The sequence below is a fragment of the Salvelinus sp. IW2-2015 genome, linkage group LG4q.1:29 (assembly GCF_002910315.2).
Source record: "Salvelinus sp. IW2-2015 linkage group LG4q.1:29, ASM291031v2, whole genome shotgun sequence".
NCBI lineage: Eukaryota > Metazoa > Chordata > Actinopteri > Salmoniformes > Salmonidae > Salvelinus > Salvelinus sp. IW2-2015.
Window position 1 is genome coordinate 42,698,760 of NC_036842.1, and position 18,919 is coordinate 42,717,678.

General features: G+C 41.4%; 1 protein-coding gene across 1 annotated transcript in view; it reads left to right on the top strand.

Moving 5' to 3' along the window:
• The window catches only part of fcsk (fucose kinase), a 35,831-nt gene that overhangs the window by 1,447 nt on the left and 15,465 nt on the right, over nt 1-18,919 (top strand). Inside the window, 9 exon segments of the mRNA XM_070442911.1 lie at nt 9,541-9,695; nt 9,980-10,030; nt 10,190-10,315; nt 13,167-13,239; nt 13,348-13,445; nt 17,358-17,438; nt 17,755-17,874; nt 18,120-18,291; nt 18,381-18,487. Of these exon segments, the coding sequence (XP_070299012.1) occupies nt 9,541-9,695; nt 9,980-10,030; nt 10,190-10,315; nt 13,167-13,239; nt 13,348-13,445; nt 17,358-17,438; nt 17,755-17,874; nt 18,120-18,291; nt 18,381-18,487 (983 nt within the window).

The window sequence follows — 18,919 nt, forward strand, 5'->3', positions numbered from 1 at the left end:
GGGAGAAAAAAACATCACCAAATGTGACTGACCGCCTCAAAACTACAAAACAACACACATGGAATCATGTAGGAACCAAAAAAGTGTTAAACAAATTCAAATATTTTATATTCTTCAAAGTAGCCACCTTTTGCCTTGACAGCTCTGCACACTCTTGGCATTCTCTCAACCAGCTTCACCTGGAATGCTTTTCCAACAGTCTTGAAGGAGTTCCCACATTTGCTGAGCACTTGTTGGCTGCTTTTCCTTCACGCTGCGGTCCAACTCATCCCAAACCATCTCAATTTGGTTGAGGTCTGGTGATTGTGGAGGCCAGGTCATCTGATGCAGCACTCCATCACTCTCCTTCTTGGTCAAATAACCCTTACACAACCTGGAGGTGTGTTGGGTCATTGTCCTGTTGAAAAACAAATGATAGTCCCACTAAGCACAAACCAGATGGGATGGAATATCGCTGCAGAATGCTGTGGTAGCCCTGCTGGTTAAGGGTGCCTTGAATTCTAAATAAATCAGTGTCACCAGCAAAGCACCATCAGACCTCCTCCATGCTTCACGGTGGGAACCACACATGGAGAGATCATCCGTTCACCTACCCTGCATCTCACAAAGACTTAACAGTTGGAACCAAAAATCTCAAATTTAGACTCATCAGACCAAAGGACAGATTTCCACCGGTCTAATGTTCATTGCTCGTGTTTCTTGGTCCAAGCAAGTTATTTCTTCTTATTGTTGTCCTTTTAGTAGTGGTTTCTTTACAGCAATTTGACCATGAGGGCATGATTCACGCAGTTTCCTCTGAACAGTTGATGTTGAGATGTCTGTTACTTTTGCATTTATTTGTGCTGCAATTTATCAGGCTGCTAACTCTAATGAACTTATCCTCTGCAGCAGAGGTAACACTGGGTCTTCCTTTCCTGTGGCGGTCCTCATGAGAGCCAGTATCATCATAGCGCTTGATGGTTTTTGTGACTGCACTGGAAGAAACTTTCAAAGTTCTTGAAATGTTCCGTATTGACTGACCTTCATGTCTTAAAGTAATGATGGACTGTCGTTTCTCTTTGCTTATTTGAGTTGTTCTTGCCATAATATGGACTTGGACTTTTACCAAATAGGGCTATCTTCTGTATACCACCCCTACCTTGTCACAACACAACTGATTGGCTCAAACGCATTAAGAAGGAAAGAAATTCCACAACTTTTAACAAGGCACACCTGTTAACTGAAATGCATTCCAGGTGACTACCACATGAAGCTGGTTGAGAGAATGCCAAGAGTGCAAAGCTGTAATCAAGGCAAAGGGTGGTTAATATGAAGAATCTGTTTAACACTTTATTTTTTTTGCTGGTTACTACATGATTCCATATGTTGTTTTTGTAGTTTTGATGTCTTAATTATTATTCTACGATGTAGAAAATAGTAAAAATAAAGAAAAACCCTTGAATGTGTAGGTGTGTCCAAACTTTTGACTGATAACGTATTCTGGTCAAGGCTCATCCTATGTACACCTTTTCTATTCGTATACTGTTTGTACTGACATTATGGACAATCATATATTTATATTCCATACTCTGACATTGCTCGTTCTAATATTTCTACATTTGTTAAATACTTTTTTTTAAATTTTTGGGATTTGCGTGTAATGTTTTTGTTGTTGTTAGATATTACTGCACTGTTTGAGCTAGGAACATAGCATTTTTGCTACACCCGCAATAACAAATGCAAAATATGTGTACTCAACTAATACATTTAGATTTTGAACCGCAAATTCCAGTATTGTGGCTAATTCTTATTGTGGCTAACTTCACACAGTCTACTATGAGCCTTATTTCCATTTAAGGCTCATTGTTTTATTTGATATCTTTGTCCTCGTCAAAGTCCATGACAGGTGAGGCAATCTGGGTAATCCTGACAAGGTAAACCCCTGGTTACAACATCAACACACAAACACACACACTCCAGAAGGCTGCTCTTCAATAGACATATATAGGATAATTAAAATATGAGAGTAAACAGACTCATAATAATCCTAGTACAATTAAATGTACAATATCAAACAAGATAATATAAATCATAAGACAGTTAAGTACATTCTTCAGTATATCAAATTATATATACCTGTCATAATTATTTTTTATGTTAACCCTGTACTAGTGACTTTGTCAAATTACTTTAAATGTAGTTATTTTTCATTAGAAAACATATACACTTCACTACCTATTTATTTGGACAATAAAGCTAAAAGTTTTAATTTGTCTTATGAGGTGACAGTACAGAATGTCACCTTTTTATTTGAGGGTATTTTCATACATGTTAGCAGTTGATGTTATTCTTCAATTACACAGACTCCAAAGCAAATCAGGAAGAGAAAATACATTTTTTCCCAAGAGAACAGATCATAGTTATGCTATAAAGTGGATGGTAGATGTTCATTCTTCCCTGTTCTCGTTGTTTTCTATACTGAAGAAAGAGACAGGATGTAGTTTATACCAAAACATAGTCTGTGGTTGACCAATTAGAATTCCTTGCAATGAAATTTGTCCGGTGGCCAGCTACCAAGTATCCCGATTTAGGCTCAATGTAGAGACAATTTGAACCAATGAGAACTTGCCACATGTAGCTATGAGTCCCGGACTGGAACCCCTACACAGACGATGAACTGAAAAACAACCCGTTCCATTGACCAATTAATCTTCAGTTCCACATTACAGAAAAACGACTAGTTCCATTCATCTTTAGTTCTCTGCGTTGTGTATTTGTCTTTATTTGTCTTTGCTACCTTTCCAACAAGTCAGTTAGTCAAATTTCTGCCCTGCTAGAGCTGCCCCAGTCAACTGTAAGTGCTGTTATTGTGAAGTGGAAGCGTCTAGGAGCAACAACGGCTCAGCCGCACAGTGGTAGGCCACATAAGCTCACAGAATGGGACCGCAGAGTGCTGTAGAGCGTTGCGTGTAAAAATCGTCTGTTCTCAGTTGCAACACTCGCTACCGAGTTCCAAACTGCCTCTGGAAGCAACGTCGGCACAATAACTGTTCGTCGGGAGCTTCATGAAATGGTTGTCCATGGCCAAACAGTTGCACACAAGCCTAAAATCACAATGCGCAATGCCAAGCGTCGGCTGAAGTGGTGTAAAACTTGTCGCTATTGGACTCTGGAGCAGTGGAAACGCTTTCTCTGGGGTGATGAATCTAAGGATGCACATTTTGGGGAATATTCAGAGGTGGAAACTTAACGTGGGAATATATGGGAATTAACAGAAATGTGCAAATTAATATTAATACCATTTAAATGTAGATGTTTTTTGCATTGGATATATTTACGATATCATATGGAGACAGAAACATAAACCTTTTACCTTATCATAAGTAGACATTGCAAATTATTTAAATCCTTCAAATAGAAATAAAAACAATTTAGTTACGAGTTGAACTTTTAAATGAGTTGACTTCACATGATTTCACTGAACAACAAAAAAAGGGAATATTGAATGATCCCCAATGATCCATCGCATCTCCCAAAAACATTTTCAACATGCATTTGTAAAATGATAGTCTAGAAACGAAAGCTTTGGTTGTCTTCCTCTTAGGCTTCCATGTCTTCTCCCTGGACCTCCTCAATGTCCACCTCTTGAACATCAGACTCAGAGGCCTCAGCTTCACTGTCACTTTCCAACCTTGTTGAGGATGGCTCATTGTCAGGCTCAAAAAGCCTCAAATTTGCCCGGATGGCCACCAATTTTTCAACCCTTGTATTGGTCAGCCTGTTGTGTTCTTTGGTGTGTGTGTGTTCCTAAACAAGGACCAGTTGCGCTCTGAGGCGGCTGATGTTGGTGGGATTTGGAGGATGATTGAGGCAACAGGGGAAAGAGCCTCAGATCCACAAATTCCCTTCCACCAGGTACAGTGGGGCAAAAAAGTATTTAGTCAGCCACCAATTGTGCAAGTTCTCCCACTTAAAAAGATAAAAAGATGAGAGGCCTGTAATTTTCATCATAGGTACACTTCAACTATGACAGACAAAATGAGAAAAAAAAAATCCAGAAAATCACATTGTAGGATTTTTAATGAATTATTTGCAAATTATGGTGGAAAATAAGTATTTGGTCAATAACAAAAGTTTATCTCAATACTTTGTTATATCCCTTTGTTGGCAATGACAGAGGTCAAACGTTTTCTGTAAGTCTTCACAAGGTTTTCACACACTGTTGCTGGTATTTTGGCCCATTCCTCCATGCAGATCTCCTCTAGAGCAGTGATGTTTGGGGCTGTTGCTGGGCAACACGGACTTTCAACTCCCTCCAAAGATTTTCTATGGGGTTAAGATCTGGAGACTGGCTAGGCCACTCCAGGACCTTGAAATGCTTCTTACGAAGCCACTCCTTCGTTGCCCGGGCGGTGTGTTTGGGATCATTGTCATGCTGAAAGACAGACACGTTTCATCTTCAATGCCCTTGGCTGATGGAAAGAGGTTTTCACTCAAAATCTCACGATACATGGCCCCCATTCATTCTTTCCTTTACACGGATCAGTCGTCCTGGTCCTTTGCAGAAAAACAGCCCCAAAGCATGATGTTTCCACCCCATGCTTCACAGTAGGTATGGTGTTCTTTGGATGCAACTCAGCATTTTTGTCCTCCAAACACGACGAGTTGAGTTTTTACCAAAATTTTGGTAAAGTTTTTACCAGCATTTTGGTTTCATCTGACCATATGACATTCTCCCAATCTTCTTCTGGATCATCCAAATGCTCTCTAGCAAACTTCAGATGGGCCTGGACATGTACTGGCTTAAGCAGGGGGACACGTCTGGCACTGCAGGATTTGAGTCCCTGGCGGCGTAGTGTGTTACTGATGGTAGCTTTGTTACTTGGTCCCAGCTCTCTGCAGGTCATTCACTAGGTCCCCCCGTGTGGTTCTGGGATTTTTGCTCACCGTTCTTGTGATCACTTTGACCCCACGGGGTGAGATCTTGCGTGGAGCCCAGATCGAGGGAGATTATCAGTGGTCTTGTATGTCTTCCATTTCCTAATAATTGCTCCCACAGTTGATTTCTTCAAACCAAGCTGCTTACCTATTGCAGATTCAGTCTTCCCAGCCTGGTGCAGGTCTACAATTTTGTTTCTGGTGTCCTTTGACAGCTCTTTGGTCTTGGCCATAGTGGAGTTTGGAGTGTGACTGTTTGAGGTTGTGGACAGGTGTCTTTTATACTGATAACAAGTTCAAACAGGTGCCATTAATACAGGTAACGAGTGGGAGGACAGAGGAGCCTCTAAAGAAGAAGTTACAGGTCTGTGAGAGCCGAAATCTTGCCTTTGTTTGTAGGTGACCAAATACTTATTTTCCACCATAATTTGCAAATTAATTAATTAAAAATCCTACAATGTGATTTTCTGGATTTTTTTTCTCATTTTGTCTGTCATAGTTGAAGTGTACCTATGATGAAAATTACAGGCCTCTCTCATCTTTTTAAGTGGGAGAACTTGCACAATTGGTGGCTGACTAAATACTTTTTTGCCCCACTGTAGCTGATGAGATATGTTGGCACGACTGCCACATCTCCATCCCAAAGCCCTTGCTTGGAAGTGTACTTTGCCAGACTGCCAAGAACCTTGCCCTCATCCAGGCCAAGGTGGCGAGACATGGTAGTGATGACACCATAGGCCTTGTTGATCTCTGCACCAGACAGGATGCTCTTGCCAGCATACTTGTGGTCCAACAGTGTGTATGGGCTTCAGGCAGAGGTCTTCATGCTTTTTGATGTATTTCAGAACTGCAGTTTCCTCTGATTGGAGCAACAGTGAAGTGGGCAGGGCAGTACAGATTTTCTTACATCTGCAAGCAGAGTCTGAACATCAGACAGGATGGCATTGTCTCCCTCAATCCATGCAATGGCTACTGCTATAGGTTTCAGGAGTTTCAGGCTGCTTACCACTCTCCCAAAATATCCAGGAGGATCCTCTTGATGGGGCTGTCCATATCGGCAGTCTGTGATATGGCCATTTCTTGGAGAGACTCCTTCCCCTCCAGGAGACTGTCAAACATGATGACAACACCACTCCAACGGGTGTTGCTGGGCAGTTTCAATGTGGTGGTCTTGTTCTTCTCACTTTGCTTGGTGAAGTAGATTGCTGCTATAACTTGATGACCTATCACATACCTAACCATTTATGCACTTGGTCAGATGATTCTGCATCATTGTTGCAATCTTCACATATGATTTGGCACAGTATTTGCAAATGTACAGAGCTTTTCCTTCAGCATTAGCTGCAGTGAAATGTCTCCACACATCAGATAGTACCCGTGGCATTTTCCTGTAAAGATGAGAAAATATGTGTAAAAAAATTAAATACAATTCCATGTACAGATAAATAATTAAGCAGTTAGATTATACACCTCCTTTGTAAGATAACTGTTTTAAAATGAAACCTGTATGGAAACAGGTGAATTAACACTCCTCAGTTAGGCTCAAGCAAGCTAAAACCCACACGGTAGCAAAAACTAACTAGCAGAAATTGTTAAATTGTTAAGTTAGAAAAGTGTGTTTAAATCATTTCTGTAGGCTACTGTTTACTAGTTAACAAAAAATAATGTATGTCATATAAAATATATTCACCCCACCCAGTATTGTAATCAAAACTTAACAGAAAGCATGTAGTCCTTGGTTCAGGCAGTGTAGTAGTGTGGGCTCAATATTATCTCATTAGTGTGCAAGATCTTGAGAATCAGCTGTACATGTGATGGAAGAATGCACTGTGCATGCTGAGGGTTGCAATTCCATTGAATTGGGGGTAGTTTAACCAAAATATGCCACAAGACCTAGAATTGCCTTATGTGTATCCCAAAAAAATGGTTCACTGTTATAAGCTAATGTTTTGGATGAATTTAAGCATAATTACCTAAATTCTCGGGCTTAACTTCTCATGGAAAATTTCCGACCCTTTTGCAACCCTAGATGAATCACACTTCACCATCTGACAGTGCGACGGACAAATCTGGGTTTGGTGTATGCAAGGAGAATGCTACCTGCCCCAATGCATTTTGCCAATTGTACAGTTTGGTGCAGTAGGATTATTGCTCTGGGGCTGTTTTTCATGGTTCCGACCCCTTAGTTCCAGTGAAGGGAAATCTTATCTCTACAGCATACAATGATATTCTCGACGATTCTGTGGTTCCAACTTTGTGGCAAAAGTTTGGGGAAGGCCCTTTCCTGTTTCAGCATGACAATGCCCCCGTGCACAAAGCGAGGTCCATACAGAAATGGTTTGTCGAGATTGGTGTGTAAGAACTTGATTGCACAGAGCCCTAACCCTATCGAACACCATTGATGAATTGGAACGCCGATTACGAACCAGGCCTAATCACCCATCATCAGTGCCAACTTCACTAATGCTCTTGTGGCTGAATGGAAGCCATTCCCTGCAGCAATGTTCCAACATCTAGTGGAAAGCCTTCCCAGAAGAGTGGAGGCTGTTATAGCAGCAAAAGGGAGACCAACTACATATTATTGCCCGTTTTGGAATGAGACATTCGAGCAGGTGTCCACATACTTTGTTAATGTAGTGTACAGTGCCTTAGGAAAGTATTCAGTCCCCTTGACTTTTTCAAAAAGAAATGTTACACGGAACCCAAACCGGCCGCGTACCATTGTGCATAAATGTATTTTGTCCCCCCACACCAAATGCGATCACGACACGCAGGTTAAAATATCAAAACAAACTCTGAACCAATTATATTAATTTGGGGACAGGTCGAAAAGCTTTAAACATTTATGGCAATTTAGCTAGCTAGCTTGCTGTTGCTAGCTAATTTGTCCTGGGATATAAACATTGAGTTGTTATTTTACCTGAAATGCACAAGGTCCTCTACTTCGACAATTCATCCACACATAAAACGGTCAACCGAATCGTATCTAGTCATCTCTCCTCCTTCTGGGCTTTTTTTTCTCTTGACTTTATATTGCGATTGGCAACTGTCATAAATTAGGTGCATTACTGCCACTGACCTCGTTCGTCTTTCAGTCACCCACGTGGGTATAACCAATGAGGAGATAGCACGTGGGTACCTGCTTCTATAAACCAATGAGGAGATGGGAGAGGCAGGACTTGCAGCGCAATCTGCGTCACAAATAAAACTGACTTCTATTTTAGCCCTTGGCAACGCAGATGCTCGTTGGCGCAATGATTGAATAATATAGATTTCGACATTTATTTTGCAATGCTCGGGCAAGCGACGCAAGCAGTGTAGTCGGCCTGTTACGTTACAGCCTTATTCTAAAATGTATTAAATCGTTTTTTCCCCCTCATCAATCTACACACAATACCCCATAATGACAAAGCAAAACCAGCGTTTTAGATTTTTTTTTTACACATTTATAAAAAATAAACTGATCTTACATTTACATAAGTATTCAGACCCTTTACTCAGTACTTTCTTGAAGCACCTTTTGCAGCGATTACAGCCTTGAGTCTTCTTGGGTATGATGCTACAAGCTTGGCACACCTGTATTTGGGGAGTTTCTCCCATTCTTCTCTGCAGATCCTCTCAAGCTCTATCAGGTTGGATGTGGAGCGTCCCTGCACAACTATTTTCAGGTCTCTCCAGAGGTGTTCGATCGGGTTCAAGTCTGGGCTCTGGCTGGGCCACTCAAGGACATTGAGGCTTGTCCTGAAGCCACTCTTGCATTGTCTTAGTGTCGTTGACCTGTTGGAAGGTGAACCTTTGCCCCAGTCTGAGGTCCTGAGTGCTATGGAGCAGGGTTTTCATCAAGGATCTCTCTACTTTGCTACGTTCATCTTTCCCTCCATCCTGACTAGTCTCCCAGTCCCTGCCATCACCATGTATCACCGTAGGGATGGTGCCAGGTTTCCTCCAGACGTGACGCTTAGCATTCAGGCCAAAGAGTTCAATCTTGGTTTCCTCAGACCAGAGAACCTTGTTTCTCATGGTCTGAGAGTCCTTTAGGTGCCTTTTGGCAAACTCCAAGCGGGCTGTCATATGCCTTTTTACTGAGGAGTGGCTTCCGTCTGGCCACTCTACCATAAAGTCCTGATTGGTGATTCCAAACGTCTTCCATTTAAGAATGATGGAGGCCACTGTGTTCTTGGGGATCTTCAATGCTGCAGAAATGTTTTGGTACCTTTCCCCAGATCTGTGCTCGACACAATCCTGTCTCGGAGCTCTACGGAGAATTACTTCTACCTCATGGCTTGGTTTTTGCTCTGATATGCACTGTCAACTGTGGGACCTTATGTAGACAGGTGTGTGCCTTTCCAAATCATGTCCAATCAATTTAGTTTACTACAGTTGTAGAAATTTCTCAAAAATGATCAATGGAAACAAGATGCACCTGAAATGTAACTGGAAAAAGTAAAGGGTCTGAATACTTTTCAAAGGCACTGTTTATATGAAAAGATCCTCAAATAAAAGGTTACATTCAGTACTGTCTCCTCATTTGAAACATTTGATCTCAAATCCAAAATGCTGAACTATAGAGCCAAATTAAAAGTTTTAGCTTCACTGTCTAAAGAAAGGGTGTTTGTGTCTCAGAGCTGGAGGTCCGGCAGCAGCGTGGAGATCTCTTACAGGGGACGTTACTGCTCACTGTGTCAGACCCCCAGGAGCCTGGACTGGGCAGTGGGGGAGCCACTCTCAATGCACTGCTGGTGGCAGCCGAGCACCTGAGTGCCAGAGCTGGATACACTGTAAGTGACTCCACACAATAGGTCCATAAAATATCATAAAGAGAGACGTTCGAGACAAATGACTGCAAGTATTGTGAGTCAGTTTGTGCATTTTAGTTTATCAGACCATAAAGTCTTTGTGTATTGATTACATTTTTGTATACTTTACAGATGGAATATATTCCTGTAATTGAAATATACAAATATTACTGTCTGGACTGTTACTGTATTATGGTGTAAACCTCTTGTTTGGGGGTATATTAATTGTGGAGCAGAACAATGCACTTATCCAATGTTGTTATCAGGTTGTGACCACGGATGTCCTTGATGATGCCCGTATCCTGATCTTGCACACGGTAAGACTGGATGGGTAGCAGAGGACGGGGAGACCGAATGGATTTGGGATGAGCTTTTAAATTGTGAGATTTATTACTATTCACACGGACATGGGAGTAATCTCTCTTTTTTCCCCCCCTGTATTTTTCTATCTCCCCAACTCTCCGGTCTTTCTGCAGGGACGTGACTTTCCCTGGGATAGCTGTGGCAGGGCCTTCTGCTGGCTGCCTGTGGAAAAGCCAGCTCAGACTGTGCAGGGACCTGTCTGCTGCCTGGATATGCTGCTTGACTGCCTTTCCAATCAGGTTAGCCATAATCCTGTTTGTCGGAGACACCATCTAGACTAAGGGTCTCCTACTCTGGTCCTGGAGTGGGATTACTTCTCCATTAATGGGGCGGTTGGTACAAGTGGCTTGGTGTCATCCACTAATACAAGCTGCTCTGTAATATTTTCTCAGGTTTTCAAGTCAGCCACCAATTGTGCAAGTTCTCCCACTTAAAAAGATGAGAGAGGCCTGTAATTTTCATCATAGGTACACTTCAACTATGACAGACAAAATGAGAAGAAAAATCCAGAAAATCACATTGTAGGATTTTTAATGAATTTATTTGCAAATTATGGTGGAAAATAAGTATTTGGTCAATAACACATTTTTATCTCAATACTTTGTTTTATACCCTTTGTTGGCATAACGAGCAGTATGACTGGTGGCATTGTCATGCTGGAGGGTCATGTCAGGATGAGCCTGCAGGAAGGGTACCACATGAGGGAGGAGGATGTCTTCCCTGTAATGCACACAGCGTTGAGATTGCCTGCAAGGACAACAAGCTCAGTCCGATGATGCTGTGACACACCGCCCCAGATCATGACGGACCCTCCACCTCCAAATCAATCCCGCTCCAGAATACAGGCCTCGGTGTAACGCTCATTTCTTCGACGATAAACGCAAATCCGACCTTCATCCCTGGTGAGACAAAACCGCGACTTGTCAGTGAAGAGCACTTTTTGCCAGTCCTGTCTGGTCCAGCGACGGTGGGTTTGTGCCCATAGGGGACGTTGTTGACGGTGATGTGAACTAAACAGCTGGATACCAAATGCGCATTCAACAAGTAGGTTTATTAGCCTACGCATAGCCTATAGAAGAACCACGCAAGTTAGGTGACTTTCGGTCTAGAAGCATTTGATTTAGCAGTTGCATGCATCATTTTGGATTTGTGTGCCCATGAAAACTGGTTTCACGGCGTAGCCTAAAATATCAATATGAACATTTGATAAAGCGGTGCTGCCATTAATAGGGAACTATCTCATAGACGCAGTAAGACTTTTGCACTGCTGATGGCACATACGGGGTCAGGAGGAAATATCATAGGCCTAGTTTTGTTATATTGATAATTAGATTCTATAGAGCAAATTGAAAGAAAATTAATTATTACAAGGTTGAAATGTATTTTATGAATTTTTTGGGGTACTTTTTACTTCCCAATTTCGTGATTTCCAATTGGTAGTTACAGGCTTGTCCCATCGCTGCAACTCTCGGACGGACTCGGGAGAGGCGAAGGTCATGAGTTTCCCGAAACATGACCAAGCCGCACTGCTTCTTGACACACTGCTCACAGCCGGCCCACCACACTGAGTTGCTAGAGCGCGATGGGACAAGGACATGCCGGCCAAACCCTCCCCTAACCCGGATGACGCTAGGCCCGTCTCCGGCACAGCCCGATCGAACCAGTGTCTGTTGTGACGCCTTAAGCACTGCGATGCAGTGCCTTAGACCGCTGCGCCAATCGGGAGGCCTGAAATTTATTTTCTTTATGTGCATGTTTTTAATTAATTAGTAGGCTTATGGATGACATTTTAAGTTATTTGCCCAACCCTGTTGTATTTATTCCATCTGAAAAGGAAGACAACAAATGCAGCACATATTTATTTATTTTAAACAGTATTCTGCCCATATCAACAAATGTGTATATACAATATTCTTCCCGTATGAACAATGTATTTTAGGGCATTAGGGACCCAATATGAGAGCCTTCAGACCGGTTTAAACGAGATTACCACATCGTTCCCCAGCCAATCATGCACACGCGGGTGCGGATGAAAGAGTCTCTGACAAAGAGGTTAACTTCTGCTGCAACCTTCGCTGTGAAATATAATGCGTTGGGGCGGTGCTTCCTGAAATAAATAATTGCTACCAATGTAATTACAGTAATAGCAGGTTCTGAATCTTGAAACCAAATGCTTTCTGTTTTTTCTTAAAACAATTCATTAGCCCACAGTGAATTGTTTGTGTTTTTAGTAGGGCTATGGTCTTTTATTGATAATTAGTTCATTTGTTGTTTGTTTTGTGTGTCATGTCCATGGAATTTTGTCTGTATTAGCTGTGATTTTGGGTATGATAAACTGGTTACAACATTGACTATACCATTCTCTATTAGCCCCACTTTGGTTAGTACTTCTGATTTTTAAAATGATGTACATAATAAACTGATTAATCAATTGCTTTGAATATGGTGGGCCACAATGCTCTATGTTTGGGGTCAGTGCTTTTCGAATACATTTAATGTAACCAGGGCCCAGATTCACTAAACCTTCTTAAGAAATTTCTTTTTAACTGACACTTTTTCCTGAACTATAAACTTAAGAAGAACGTTAAGCAAAGTTGCTATTCCTAAAAAGGTTGTTGGAAATGTTCTCGTGCTATTTCTTATGTTTCTCTTAAGCAAAAAGGAAGAAAATGATTGAAAATAAAGTTCTTGGAAACTCATGAAAGCTATTGAACATGTTTAATTCACTCACAAACTTCATCTGAAAGTTTCAGTATTGATTATTTTAAACCCAAGAACATGTTTAAGAACAGTAATCTCAGTAAGAAATATGCTAACATGATTGCCAGATAGCTAGCTAAAACGGTTGCCTAGCAACAATAATATATTTGAGAAGTTCATAAGAACATTGTTAAATCTTAAGATATTGTTGAGGAATTTAACTTATGAACTTCTGAAGTTTTTTTATAAGAAGTGTTTTGTGAATCTGGGCCCAGGTCAAGAACAAACTATCTACCTCCATTTTTTGGGGGTCAATGGCCGAACTAACTCACTTGTGTTGTCTGCCTCACACAGTTTTTTTTGTCTCTGTCTTGTTTGGTCCATCTGTAGGTGTGCCCTGGTTCTCCCCCGGGCGTTTGGGTGTGCAGCACTGACATGATCCTGACCATGCCGACTACCTTCAGTTAGATCTTTTCTACAATTCCATTCAGATTATATTTAAACCATATATATTTATTTTAAACCTGTCTCCCCCACTGTCCCTTAATATTCTTTCTCTTCTGTCTTTCAGAAATGTCATGGGAGGGTTTTTCTGGGGTCCGTGTGTTGGCACTACCTGGTGATGTCTCTTACGCCGCCAATCATGGAGTCTACTTTGCTGATGAGCAGGTACATAACTTTTAAGGATATGTCTCTTACTGAATGGAAGGACAAACTCTAGATACAGTGCCTTCAGAAACTATTCACACCCATTGACTTTTTCCCACATATTGTTGTTACAGCCTGAATTTAAAATGTATAAAATTAAGATTTTATTTTGTCACTGGCCTACATACAATACCTGATAATGTCAAAGTGGATTGGAATTTGTAAAAACATTTTTTTTTTTTTTTTTACAAATGTCTTGAGTCAAGTATTCAACCCCTTTGTTATGGCAAGCCTAAATAGGTTCAGGAGTAAACATTTGCTTAACAAGTCACATATTAAGTTGCTTAAGTGCAATAATAGACAGGATCTTTGAATGACTGCTTCATCTCTATACTCCACACGTACAATTATCTGTAAGGGATCTGTAATATTTATTTTTTATTTCAATACCGGGAATAATTCATCCCGAGAGTCCCGGGAAATACCACAAAAACTGTAAGTGCCAATTTAAAGTGTTTAAAACCAAGATATGGTCAGAGTTCTCCCAAAATAAGATTGTTGCTGCGCCACTTTGCCTTAGCTGTACCACTATGTAAAGATTTCACAGCAAGTGAAACTGATATTTCGTAATGATGGAGTAGCTTTGATTGTCACTGACATTGGTGTTAATTGTGAACAGGCCTTTCATAAATTCAGAGCATTATCATGTTCCTTAATTATTTCAGCGCATTTCAGCAGTAGGCCTAGGCTATCTTGACACAGAGGGTGCTCAGGACGCACAGAGCGCACCCCGAGTAGGCCATAGCGTTGTCGAATCATACAAACTTTGCAATGCCAGTTAAATAAAAGTCACATGACCAAAGTTACTAAGTTTGCTAGATAACCTCCCATGAATGGCAGAATATCTACTATTTGTTAAAATCGAGTTGACGATTATACAGATAGCAGATCAGCTCATGAATAACGTGGGAGATGAAGAGAGGAAGTTGTTTTAAATGTTAAGGTATCTTAACGGGGACCAATTCTGTTTAAAAAAATATCCATATCTACTCTCATACCGTTTGTTGATCACACATTCTCAAACGACGCTCTCATATGGGCAGCGATATGAGACAGCACAGAGAAGCAGGGGAAATGTTCTAGTGGTATTTTGACATGCGTAGGCGAGACATGCTTTGATAATGCAGTCTATGGATTACAGGATAATGTAAGGATTTTTTGTTGTTGTTTGATTATCAGACAAGTCACAGGCTTTTGGTCGGGAGTAGGACTGGCTACTACACGAGTGAAATGCAAAATCCACTTGTATTATATGCTAGCAAAATGTCCTGAACAGGTAATATAATGTATGACTAAACTAGAATTAAGGTGATAATTAGCACTCACCTCAACTTAGCTAACATTTCCCAGCCTAATTGTTACCAAATATCCAAACTGAGATTCAGTGAAGATTTATCTACACGGGCACCCCAAACTTGTCTCAAATCAGCCCGATGGCGCTGTCCCAATCAAAAAGGTGCTGAAATTTTCATCTAGGTGACAACACTCAACCATTGCTTTAAATTAGTACAACAGTTTGTATATGACTTTGGGAGTTTCAGTTTAAGAAATAATTTAGTACATGATTTCAATTGCATTAGCCTACTTCATTCCAATATTTTCATCATTCAGTTGATCATAACTAAGGTGAGTTTCTCTCTCTGTGCTTTTTATAGGCCCAATGGCTGTTTTCTCATCTCCTTACTCTGCTGCCGCTCGCCTATACCGCGTTGTTCTCAAAACCAGTTTAAGTCAATATAGCCAACTATTTTCTAGAAATCTGGCATTTTGGGGGGTTTGGGCTCATTTAATTTCTGTGACGTCGGCCCAGGCCTGGGCTCGGGCTTCAACTCACCGGGCTTGGATCGGACCTGGATTGAATTTTCCACTCTGATAAACTCTTGTTGGGTTCTGAGAATATGAAATAGACTTACTCATGTCACTGATGGAGTGCTTAGGTTTAGAGGGTCTACACCAGAAGTTTAGGGTTATAGGAGGAAGGTATATAGTGGAGGGTCTACACCAGAAGGTAATGGTTATAGGAGGAAGGTATATAGTGGAGGGTCTACACCAGAAGGTAACGGTTATAGGAGGAATGTATATAGTGGAGGGTCTACACCAGAAGTTAATGGTTATAGGAGGAAGGTATATAGCGTGTGCAACTAAGCTTGGAATGTGTTGAGTGCAGGGAAGTGATTACATGTGGCAGGCATTGATAAGGGGAGAGAGCCATGGATTAGTGATGGAGGGGGTTGAGGTCAGGTCACCTTAAGGGAGAAATAGAAGTTTATTGTCTGTCACTAGTGTCCTGCCTAGCAGTAAACAATGACGTTTGTACAGATGAGTAGGAGGGGACTCAGCCTATGAGGAACGGTTAAATATCAGTGCTTGTGTGAAAAATGTTTTTGTCTGAATGCAGCTATATTGACCCTCTGGGAAGAATAAACTTGGTTAAGCTTTCATAAAGTCTGTTGAGTGTTTTACTCTGAGAATTAGAACCTAACACTCTAAACTGCATTCTGGTCTCGTTTGCAGTGTCAATTATGCGTGTGCTTTGAATTAATGGCGACTTTGTGTGAAGTAAATACGCTAGGCTAAAGGCTTCTATCCAATTACCTGTTTGGCAAATTATCCAATCTGCTGCTGTACATGTTGTGTATTTTGTGGTATTGCATTATTGCGACATTGAGGGAATATTTTAGTAATTTTCCTGTTTTGTAGTTTAAATTTTTTCGGGAAATGTGAAGAGTGATCCCGGTTACCTGTGTTAATCCCTAGTAAAGTCCTTCAGTCGAGCAGTGAATTTCATACACACATTCGAACCACAAAGACCAGGGAGGATTTCCAGTGCCTCGCAAAGAAGGGCACCTATTGGTAGATTAGTACGAGGCCAATGTTGACTAAAACAGTTAGTTTCATAGCTGTGATAGGAGAAAACTGAGGATGGATCAACAACATTGTAGTTACTCCACAATACTAGCCTAACCGGCAGAGAAAAGAAGTAAGCCTGTGCAACAAGGCACTACAGCAAAAAATGTGGCGAAGAGAATTCACTTTTTGTACTGAATACGAAGTGTTATGTTTGTGGCAAATCCAATACACACATTACTGAGTACCACTCCATATTTTCAAGCATAGTGGTGGCTGCATCATGTTATGAGTATGTTTGTAATCATTAAGGACGGGGGAGTTTTTCAGGATAAAAAAGAAATGTAATGGAGCTAAGCACAGGGAAAATCCTAGATGAAAACCTGGTTCAGTCTGCTTTCCACCAGACACTGGGAGATAAATTCACCTTTCAGCAGGACAATAACCTTAAACACAAGGCCAAATCTACACGGGAGTTGCTTACCAATACCAAGACAGTGAATGTTCCTGAGTGGCTGACTGTACAGTTTTGAATTAATCTACTTAAAAATCTACGGCAAGACCTTAAAATGGTTGTCTAGCAATGATCAACAACCAATTTGACAGAGCTTGAAGAATTTTTAAAAGAATAATGGGCAAATGTTGCACAGTCCAGGTGTAGAAAGCTCTTAGAGACTTACCCAGAAAGACTCACAGCTGTAATCACCGCCAAAGGTGCTTCTACAAAAGTATTGACTCGGGAGTGAAAAGTTATGTGAGTGAGATTTCTGTATTTAATTTTCAATACATTTGGAAACATTACTAAAAACATATTTTTACTTTCTCGTATTGGGTCTTGTGTGTAGATGGGTGAGAAAAAAAATCTATGTTGAATTCAGGCTGTAACACAACAAAGTGGAATAAGCCAAGGGATATGAATACTTTCTGAAGGCCCTGTACACATTCTTTTGACAGTTTATGAACAATGGCTGCATGAAGGTGATCATTCATAAGTAGTGCCAAATGGTGATTTCTCTCTGCTCATAGGGTAGAGTACGTGACATCATCTACAAGGGGTCAGAGGAGCGGATTCGCCGAGCCGCACAGCCTGATGGGATGGTGCCACTGGTAAGTCAAAGATAGTGAATATAGGAAAATATCCAGAAACGTATAAAAAGTCATGGGAATACCTAGACGGCAGGTAGGCTAGCGGTTAGAGCGTTGGGTCAGTAATTCGAAGGTTACTGGTTCGAATACCCGAGATGACAAGGTGAAAAATTGTGCCCTTGAGCAAGGCAATTAACCCTAATTTGCTCCAGGGGCGCTAGCTGACCCTGTGAAACAACCAATTTCACTGCACCTATTGCGTGTACTGTATGTGATAAAACAACCTTGTTTTATTTTTATGAGCCTGCAGCACATGTAATGATGTAACTCCATTCAGGTGTCAGGGCCTGTGTTCTTCTGCAGGAGGGTACTAGAGCGATTGCTGAAGGCCCATGTTACCCCTCCCCTTGACGGCTGCACGTACATGGGTATGGACTCTGGGGCACCACCCCTTCGGGTATGCAGTCTTCATCTTTACCTCTCATTTCTAATTCTCATTTTCTTTACCTCTCTTTGTGCCTGTCACGCTCCATTTCATCTTCTGTATCAATTTCACTCTTCCAAAGCTTTGCACCCTCCCCCCTCAAACACGGTTCAGTTTTTTTCTAGGTTTACACAAAGCTGGTTTTATTCTGATACAGCCTTATCCTCTGTTACATCCCTTTATTGTCTTTCTTTCCCATGGTTATTTATTATCTGCAGATCTCCCTCTTCCTGGATTTGTTGATGTGTCTTTGCTCAGACCTGAGCGAGTCAGAGTTTGTGAATGGGGAGAGGACGGGCTGCAGTTCCCCCATCAGTCAACAGGGAGCAGTAGTGAAGAGCGCACGGGCCTTGCTATGGAGGATACTGAGAGGCACCACTCTCCATATGGGTACGTCTCTTTCTATGCCTCTCTGTACATGCCAAATGTGCCATCCTATTACAAGTGGTTCATAAGTGTGTTTGGTTTTCTCCTTGCAGTTTACGTTCCTGGCGGTTGCTACGACTACCTGACTCTGTCTGGTAGAGAGCACATTGGCCGCCTGACAAAGAAGGGGACAGAAAGCAACACTCTGTCACACATACAGGTACCGTACTGGCAGTGGCGGTCGGTGCCGTTTTTAAGATGGAGTATTTTCCTTGTTAATGAGCATGGCCTTATGTCTATTACAGCATATTGGATGACTGTCATTCATATTCCATTCACCCAGCTCAATGTAACAGCGATAGGTTTAGGCTACTACATGATACTCATTTTCCCTGTGCCCATCATGAGGTTGCTACAACCTAGCCTATGAATGAATGTTTACAACGTAGGTGCACAGGTCGAGACAATTTTAAGTGATCAAGGTGACAGACAGTGACACTGATCTAGGATGTAATCGTTAGTCCATCCGTTGCGAATGAGGGTTTCTATTGGACAAATTCAGGTATGTTCCGTTTGCTGCCGTTTTTAAGAAAAGTTTTTCAACAGATTCGGCGGAATGAAGACGCCCCTGATCTCACACACAAACATAGAT